This window comes from Vigna radiata, chromosome 5 (genome assembly GCF_000741045.1).
Source record: "Vigna radiata var. radiata cultivar VC1973A chromosome 5, Vradiata_ver6, whole genome shotgun sequence".
In the NCBI taxonomy this organism is placed as follows: Eukaryota; Viridiplantae; Streptophyta; class Magnoliopsida; order Fabales; family Fabaceae; genus Vigna; species Vigna radiata.
The window spans coordinates 31,974,315-31,983,929 of record NC_028355.1 but is presented as its reverse complement, the minus strand read 5'-3'; the positions used below and the strand labels follow the sequence as shown (position 1 = coordinate 31,983,929).

Below are 9,615 nucleotides of genomic sequence, written 5' to 3'. Positions count from 1 at the left end.
AGAATTAATTATTATAATTTATAATATTGTAATTGAGATATGATTAGAGTCCACAAGGATGGAACAGTAAAAGTATTTTAACAAAACTGGAATTTATACAAAAAAAAGTACATTTCAAAACTAAGATCACTTTGTGAGTGTTTTATGATTGAATTTAACTTTAGTGACTCAGGTGTCAAATTTCTGTTATTTATCGGTAACATAAATAGATTACTCCATTTGAAGTTCATATTTTTCTGTAAGTTTGTATTATCAACTTCCAGTCTTATTATGACAAGTAATGATAAGAGGATTTGCTTTGTTATTTCAGTTGAAAATGGTGTAGCAACCCACAGGTACATTGACTAAGTCCCACACAGGAAAAAAATATTTGTTGAGACTGACAAATTCTAATAAATCACTTGTCAGACAGCTGTGTAGATTATCTTTGCGCTTGGGGCAATGACGCAGCTAGTGAGGTTCTAACCGAGGCGCGTCTATTGCTGGTTGAAAACTATTTCCAAACCCCCTCTTTGGCCTGGGTTCATCCTTGGCCTTTGAGAATTTCTGGAAGGGCTCCCCTAGGGGTAAAGTCCTATATTTGTTAGTATAAAGTTTTATTTTTTTGTAATATCTAAATAAAGTTGAAATAATTTTAGAAATTTTGGCTGTAGAATTTTGTAGGAGATCCCCATGTAGTTTGTTAGTCCATACTAAATGGGAATGTATTAGTTTAAACATAAAAAGATGTTTAATTTATAATAATAAAATGTTAGAATTACAACATATAGTAATTTTGTAAGATAATATATAACATGTTTGTCTGTTTGATAATTGTTTAATTTTATATATATAATGTTTCATAACTCTTTCAAAACGCTGTTTAATTATTCTATAACAATAAAAACTGAAAAATATATAAAAATTATTTGAGAAAATTTAAAATAACTAAATATAAAAATTATGCAAAACAAAATATTATTATGACATATTTCTCTGTTTGATAAATTTTCATTATAAAATATTTAATAGTATTTTTATAAAAAAAATGTTCTATAACTCTTTTAAAAGGATGTTTAATTATTGTAAAATAATAGAAACTGAAAAAGAAATCCAAACTCAATAACAGATATGTAATTAATATTTATATATTAATTGCAGATTAAAACACATGATATTAAATACAAAATCAAATAAAATTGAATTATATCATGATCAAGTTAACATATCTTACAGAAGTCCACATCGACTGTGTAATGTATATGAACAAATCTAGGATCATAATATAATATTGAAATGCTATTCAATGCTGATCAATGGAGCCATGAGCTAAACTCATAGCGAATTATTCTTTCGCCTTTTACTAAAGAATACCGTGTGTTTCTCTCATTAAGTGGCCTACACCTATTTTTGGAAGAGTCCCTCTTTGAGGGCTCTGCAATTTCAGTTCAATAGTTAAGTAAGTTTTCAGGTAATAATTTGAGGTGGTAACCATGAATTAAAGATTGAAAAGTTATGCCGAAATTAAACTAGAAAAATATTTCTAAACCATAAGATAAGATGACTATTGCTTATTGATTAATCCTTGATTAAACTTCAAGACAATCATTTATAATATATATATATATATATATATATATATATATATATATATATATATATATATATATATATATATATATATATATATAGGAAACCTTACAATATAGCAGCAGAAAAGTATTATTACAAAACTCAGAATTTGGAAAACCAAAGTTAGGAGGATATATATATTTTTTAAAAAAGTTTGGGTTCGGCTTGGTTTGTTTCAGTTTGGTTTGGTTTAGTTCGATTTTGCTTGATTTAGTTCGATTCAGTTAGGTTTGCACAACTCGGCTCGGTTTAGTTCAGTTTAGTTCCACTAGGTTCAGTTAAGTTTGATTCGGTTTGGTTAAGTTTGATTCGGTTCGTTTCGGTTTGACTCGATTCGGGTTGGTTTGGCTTGGTCTGATTTGGCTCGGCTCGATTAGCCTCGTCAAGGTTTGGTTTGGTTACATTCGGTTCGGATCGGCTTGGTTCAGTTTAGTTCGATTTGGCTCGACTCGTTTCCGTTCGGTTCAACTTGGTTCAGTTCGGTTTGGTTATGTTCAACTTGGCTTGGCTCGGTTCGATCCGACTCAACTCGATTCAGTTTAGTTTAGTTTGATTTGATTTGGTTTGATTTGGCTCAGTTCAGTTTGGCTTGGCTTGCTTCGGTGTGGTTCAATTCAGTTTGTCTCGATTCAGTTTGGTTTGATTCAGTTAGGTTCGGTTTGTTTCGATTCGGCTCAGTTCAACTCGGTTCGGGTCAGCTCAGCTTGGTTCGGCTCGGTTCGACTTGGCTTAGTTCGAATCAGCTTGTTTAGGTTCGGTTCAGTTCAAATCAGCTCAATTTAGTTCGATTTGGTTCGATTTAGTTTTGCTCGCGTTGACTTGGTTCAGTTCTATTCAACTTGACTCGGTTTGGTTCGTTCGGATTGGTTTGGTTAGATTCGATTCGATTCGGCTTGACTCAACTGGGCTTAGTTCGATATCGGTTCACACTATTATTGCCACGTGACACCATGTCAATTTGATATGTTACATGAATTTTTTAATTTAAAAGAAATAAAATATAATTAAAAACATAATTAAAAAATAAAAAAAAAGCACATGACCTCGTATTTAAGAATTTTAGTACAAAACTAACGACTAGACCTAATTGTTTCAATTTTTAAAATATAGAGACCAAATTGAGAAAGAAAAAATTATAAACCTATTTAATAAGAGGTTAAATATGTTTATGATCCCTAAACTATTACGCGATTTTTGTTTTCTTCTCTTTCTAAAACTTTAATCCATTTCCATTCCTTCCTTCTAAAAAATTCTTAGATATAGTACTCGATAACTAACAATGTTAACTTTTTTTCTAACATTGCTAACGGCATGTCATGTCCTTAAGACACATGTGCAATAGCATCTCCACCATGTCATTTGACCTCCTTTAATAAGGTTTCTCTTACCATCACGCTACGTCTCCCAAAAGATAAAAGAAACAACACAGACCAAGCACAACAAGTATTTACAAGGACTTTCGTCCTCTATGGCCTTATGGACGATCTATATTCCCCTTGTAAACTAAATGATAATTAAATGAAAGGAAACAACTTCAACTCTTTTTCGACCAAAGTTTCATCATAACTTAGTTTTATTTTATTTTCACAAGTATGCAAGCGGATCTAACATGAGATTACTAATGAATTACACAAAGATAAAGTCAAACTCTAAAGTCGGGAATTGTTTGTCACTATTATCCGATCTTAACAAAATCTAGAAAGCCATTTTCAAACGATCTCCTTTGAACACTTTCCCAACCCCAATTTCAACCTTTCCCAAATAAATGCTATGTTTTGGAAAAGAAAGAGAAGAAAGCAACAGGAGCACGAAAGTATCATTTGAGAAATGACCCAAAAAGAAAAGTATTATGAAAAACTGAATCTTTAGTTCTCTTTCACCTTCCAGATCGAAATCACTAAAAAGAGAGAGACAGTAGTGAGGTGAGTTACTTGATATATAGAGAGAGTGAGTGAGAGAAAAAGAGAGTTGCCAATGTAGTCTCGTTGTATGTGTGTTTTAGTGGAACAAAGTTGGAAAGTGACTACTAAATGGAAAATGTGAAGGGGTAGAGAAGAAAAAAAAAGAGTTTTGACAGATGTTTCATTCGGAGGTTTACTGGAGATGCTGCACCTTGCATGCTTCTATTTGGCATTTACAGAGAAAGGAGAAGATTCCCAATACGCGTGAATGAAGAAGAAGATTTCAAATTTTGATCTTACAAGTTTAATGTTTTTCTTTTTAATTTTAAGGAGGTTAGCAACATAAAAAAAAAAAAAACTAACATTGTTAGTCATGAAGATTAAATTTAGGAGTTTTTAGAAGAAGATGGATCAAAATAAATCAAAATTTTAAAAGTTTCATTAATGATAAATGAGTAAGACAAAAAATCTCTCTGTCTATATATATATACTTAATATATTTTGGATTGAGGGATGTGTATAATCTTGAAAAAATTAACTTAGAAAACTACATTCATCGGAATAAGAACACAATCAAAGATAACACCAATGGCATAGGTATGTATACATTGAAATTCATTCCAGATTATTTATTTTTTCTTCTATTTGCCACTCCATTTCACTCACCAACCAATCCTAGGAATGTTCATCTTTAAACAATCTCAAGTGGTACATTACACTATGACTATAATCATCTTACAATGGGCAACCGTTTACCTGGCCTGGGGAAGAGATTCTGTATTGAGATTCATGATGACCTGGTTAATTGAATCACTTGTTTGAGTACTTCTATCTTCAGTTCGAGCTAATTCCATTGATAAAGACTCTTTCAGTTCATTCACCACCACATTTATCCTTGGCCTTCTGTTGGGATTTGGAGAAACACATGCCGTTGCTATTTCTACAGCTTTCCAAACTGAGTTACTGTCAAACTCTCCTTCCAACCTTGAGTCCACAATGGCATTGATATCACCTTTTGCGATCAAGGACCTAACCCATTCACTTATGTGGGTTTTTTCTTCATTCTTCCCTATCACTGGTTGACTTGTGATTATCTCTAAAAGCACAACACCAAAGCTATAAACGTCGCTCTTCTCTGTTAATCTATTCGTTAGATAGTATCTGTAGGACAGAATGCAACTCAATATATTTTCTGTCAGAAGTTTGTGAACATAAACATTCAGATAGAATCACTACATTTTCCAGGAAAACAATGAATAAGAACAAGAAAGCATAATTGATGGACTTACTCAGGGTCTAGATAACCAGGAGTACCAGCAATAACAGTTGACACATGAGTTTCCCCATCTGTTAGGATAATTTTGGANAGACCAAAATCAGATAATTTTGCTTGGAGGTGTTCATTCAACAAGATGTTTGTTGATTTTATGTCTCTGTGGAATATTGNTGGCTTACAACCATTTTGCAGATACTCCAATCCTGAGGCCAAAAGTATATATTTAGAGAGGTATGAAGAATTAAGAAAAGAATATTATTGATGTACCTGAGGCTGCATCCACTGCTATACGAAGTCTCTTTTCCCAGCTAAAGAAATTTCTTTTTCTTCGTTTACCTGCATAATCAAGTTCTATCACTTTCTGTACATACTTTTGGTTCGTTAAAGGTTAGTCATATGACTCGTACAATTGTCCAATGAGAAAATATCCATATCCACGGTTTCAGAAAACAAAACAAGTTTGAAAATTTATTGCACAGATTTTAAACAAGAAATTAATTTTTTTTTGGGAGCAAACCAGAGAGATGCTCTTGTAAGTTTCCATTAGCCATGTACTCGTATATGAGACCCTTATTGGTTCCTTCATTACAGTAACCAACAAGGGAGGTCAAATTTTTGTGATGAACTCTCATAAGAAGTTTAACCTGTAAATTAAAATGTCAAACAATTTTTTAACTTTATTAGTATATTAATTGCTGCGCTCAGGAACTTAGTATAATGTGATTAAAAAGCTTACCTCTGCTTGAAATTGTTGATAACCACGAACAGAAGATGGGGAAAGAATTTTCACTGCAACTGGAGTGTCTTCTATATAGCCCAGATAAACTGTTCCAAATCCTCCTTTACCAACAACTGTAGTGAAATTGTTGGTGATTTTAAGGATGTCAGAGTATGTATATATCTGTTTTTGGGATTGCAGTGATGAATCATTTTGTTCAGTGTATTGTGGTGATTTCTCACTCTGATCCTTTTCTACCGTCGAAGCTGTTAGAATGTCATACACCAATTTTTTAAAAAACTATTTTTATCTGAAAAATTAAAAAAAAAAATTAGGAATCTAAACAATTGTAGCATCATCACCTTTAATTCTTCTCCTTTTAGTTGTCCACAATATAGCTGCCACTGCTACCAGAAGAATCAAAACCCCGCCAACAGATGCTACCAAGGGTGTAACAATGCTATTGTTTTTCTTGTGTTTATTCTTGTTGCATTGATCAGGTTCACATAGATTTGGATTATTGTCCACACTGCGATAAATTCACAATAGGTTTATATTTTAACTCCCAGTAAGTCGTTCAAGTCATAAGATTTTTCTATAGATAACTTCAATTCGTGTAACTTGTGCCGAGATATTCAGTAGAATCAACAACTGGGTATGAAAAGACATAGGTGGTAAAACACCCTTATTTAACATGTAACAAAAAAGGGTTAAAGATTCAATTCTATAGGTCATGGATGTGAAAGTCTCTACACAATGTTAATAAGATGTATACCTTAGTGAGAGGGAATCTCTATGAAGTGCTGAGGGAATTAAACCGGAGAGGTTATTCTTCTCTAAGTTTCTGCAAAAAGTAATTGGAAACATAGTAAACTTTGTATATTATGATAAAGGGGATCAAAGGAATAACCGATGAAGGAACTTACAAGATCTTCAAGTGTGGCAGTTGTGACAGAAAATCAGGAATTTCACCGTTTAAGCTATTGTTTGATAAATCCCTGGAAACCAAATAACTATGTCTTTACACATGTACTGTAAGACTTCTGATCGTACAAGTATACGTATGAAAGAATAAAAAGATATAAAATATGATTTCTGTAACATCTCAGATTATATAGTCAACATTTTAATATAATAGAACAGGAGACTTGAAGAAGGTAAATACGGCTATAATTTAAAACTTTATGGCTATAATTTAAAACTTTATAATTTCTTTATTCTTGTCTCATGATTCATTTGACCAGGTGAAACAGATTAACTCACAATTTCTCCAGCATGGCGAGATTTGAAATTGAAGGATGAATCTTTCCATGTAATCCACTGGAAGATAAATTCCTGTTTTGCATATGAACAGTAGCATTTCATCACTTAACCAAGTTTTAATTAAGTTTATCAAACATTTTTTTGTTTCATTGAATGCTTAAAAAATATATATTTTCTTTAAATTTTATCTAATCACCATGTCTTTTGATTTTTGCCATTAGTAAGATGAGTTAACGTGTAGTGTTTTTCAGATTATCGTTAAACTCATTCCTTTTCTTTCTAAAAATGAATTAACCGGTGAGGTGGAGGAGATTCGACAAAGAAGATGTGATTTGATTGAGTTTGAGTGGAAAAGATAGAAGTAACAATTATATCATTATCTTGACGGGTAAAGATAGAAAAACACAATAAATAGAAATTATTAGAAAAAAAATTGAGCATTCAAAAAAACAAAGAAATTATTATTAGATATTTAATTAAAAAGATCCAAATTTGAAACATACTTAAAAATTAATCAAATTTATTAAAAAAATTATCCATCAAATTGTTAGATTATATTTTTTATATTATAAAATTATTTATTTCATATTTACCATTATAATAAAATGGTCAAATAATTATCTTTTGAAAAATATTCAGTGCAAGGTATCAAATAATTTTATAGAGGTATGATTTATGCAAAAATGAATTTTAAATTCAATTATTTGTTCTGAAAATTTATAATTAAATAAAAAATTATTGAACAATTACAATTAAATAATAATAATAATAATGTAACATTTGATAATGACTACTTACAAAGTTGTGATTCTTGGAGAATCATTTGTGTGATAAGAACAATTGAGACCATCCCACAAATAGGCTAAAGGGGCGCAGGGATCGCCTTGCCAATCTCTTGCTAGCGCATAAACTGACTTGATGGTAGTAATCGCATCAACTTTGTTTCAAATGATAACAACAAAATTGTAAAAGGTAGTTAAGATCATGCACAATAACGTAAGCAAAAGAAATGGATTTAAAATATGAAAATTTCGTCGCCTACCATCTCCTTGGAATGTTTCTGGTTCCTGTAATTCTATTACTCTGTAAATTTCAATGGCACTTATGATGGGAGGGAGGGTTGAATTTTCAGTCCTCTCCAGTGAAAATTTAAGTTCTTTCCCACTGATGGCTGACGTCGTATATATAGTATTCATACCATGGTAGCGTGGAGAAAAATTTTCATACCATGATTCATCGTTCAACATGAAGTTGAATTGTCTTGTCTGATTGGTGGTTAACACTTGAATTTCCGTGAAGTGCATGTACACATAGAATTCGTCAGTTTCATGTTGTGGCTCCCAGCTTATTACCAACGGAGCACTATCATTTTGTGGTTCAACTGCGGTGCTCATGATAGTTGCACCCGGCTTGTAATCATTCTCATTTAAAGAATCATCGGGAATGGAGGCATTTAGTGGTTTCCAATTTTCGCCGAAGTTACAGGCGTCCCACTCACGACCATACCAGAAACGATCATAAACATCAGACCAGTATCTGTAAGAGAATAAAAACGTACAATAGAATCAATCAATCTTTTAATGCTGAAAAAATTTAATTCCTAAGAATGATTTCACCTGTAGCCTCTGTCTGAACCCAAATCGCAACGTAGGTCATTGTAAATTTGCAGTGATCCGGATTGAGTAACGTATGTATCATTTTTCAAAGTCCTCAATTCTATGGTTGTTATAAATGGTGTGCCATTGCCTGTGTTCACTAGACAGATTTGTACGAAATCCAGTGAAGGTATATGAATGATCTCATTGGATTGGTCCATTGATGCATTGAATATAGTGACTGTAGCCCAGTGGTTAGGTCCGAGAAGAAGATCAAACTGTGGTAACATATTTCGGCCATCATAATTTCCGTACAGAAAAGTAGTGCGTATGAGATACCTAGAGCCTCCTGTGACGCTTATTTTGTAGCAGTTCCTTTTTCCTTCCGGGAAGCTTCTCAGCCTCCACAGTTGTCGTTGACTGTGTCTTTTGATATCTTCAGATGATATTGTCCCACTCACACCAGTATTTATGAAATCTGCATCCGAAACGTAATTTATGTCTAGTGAAGGCTCAGTATAGTTGACACCTGCTTGAGCTCCGCAATCTATGCTGATGAATCCTAAAACATAAACATGCAAAAATATGCATGGCACTTGAGACTTCAGCTAAACTTTTATAAAATAATAATGATGTAACGAAAATGCATGTTTTAATTTGTTAACAAACCTGGTTGGCCCTTAGCTTGAATGAGAATGACAAGAACTAGAACTCCTACAAAAGTAACTAGGAAACTCGATGACATTCCCATTTTTCACTACCTTGTGCTTTTTGGGTTTGAAGTAGACTATGGCACATATATAAGAGCTTGCCTTGTTGCTGTTGTCACTACTAAAGGAACTATGTTCGTGTTGGGGCGACGTGGTCAATGTCAACTTGGAGGTAAGTCTAACCAGTTTTTGTACTTCTTTAATTTTTTGTTCATTTCCATTTCAGTCTAACTATACATTCTTCCTTTTCAGCTACTGCAGGAGGAACATCCACTTGCTTACTCAGTATTTTCTGTCGTATTCATCACTTATCACTCATCCACTTGCATCATAAAAATAATACTGCATTAGTTGGTCAATCAAAATAAATGAATTAAAAACATTACAACTAAGCTTCTTAAAAAATATTAAACTAGCAATAAAATTCTTATGTATGTAATATGATGTGTATGTTAGAATGATGGAAAGCCGGAAAGCTTTTGAAATCCAACCATTGTTTCAGGGTACTAGCAAATTGCTAATAAAACACAATATTAGAAAT

At 32.5% G+C, this 9,615-nt stretch overlaps 1 protein-coding gene across 1 annotated transcript; it reads right to left on the bottom strand.

Annotated features, from left to right (window-relative positions):
* Positions 1–4,264: 4,264 nt before the first annotated feature.
* Positions 4,265–9,115, bottom strand: LOC106760607 (LRR receptor-like serine/threonine-protein kinase IOS1). The gene is made up of 14 exons (XM_014644026.1): positions 9,034–9,115; positions 8,386–8,926; positions 7,812–8,305; positions 7,568–7,706; positions 6,770–6,841; positions 6,433–6,504; positions 6,282–6,350; positions 5,869–6,035; positions 5,808–5,816; positions 5,525–5,772; positions 5,306–5,432; positions 5,056–5,124; positions 4,802–4,991; positions 4,265–4,673 (listed from the first exon to the last, which is right to left on the bottom strand). Exons 1-14 carry the CDS (start codon positions 9,113–9,115, stop codon positions 4,265–4,267), a joined length of 2,688 nt encoding a protein of 895 aa, XP_014499512.1.
* Between the last annotated feature and the right edge of the window lie 500 nt (positions 9,116–9,615).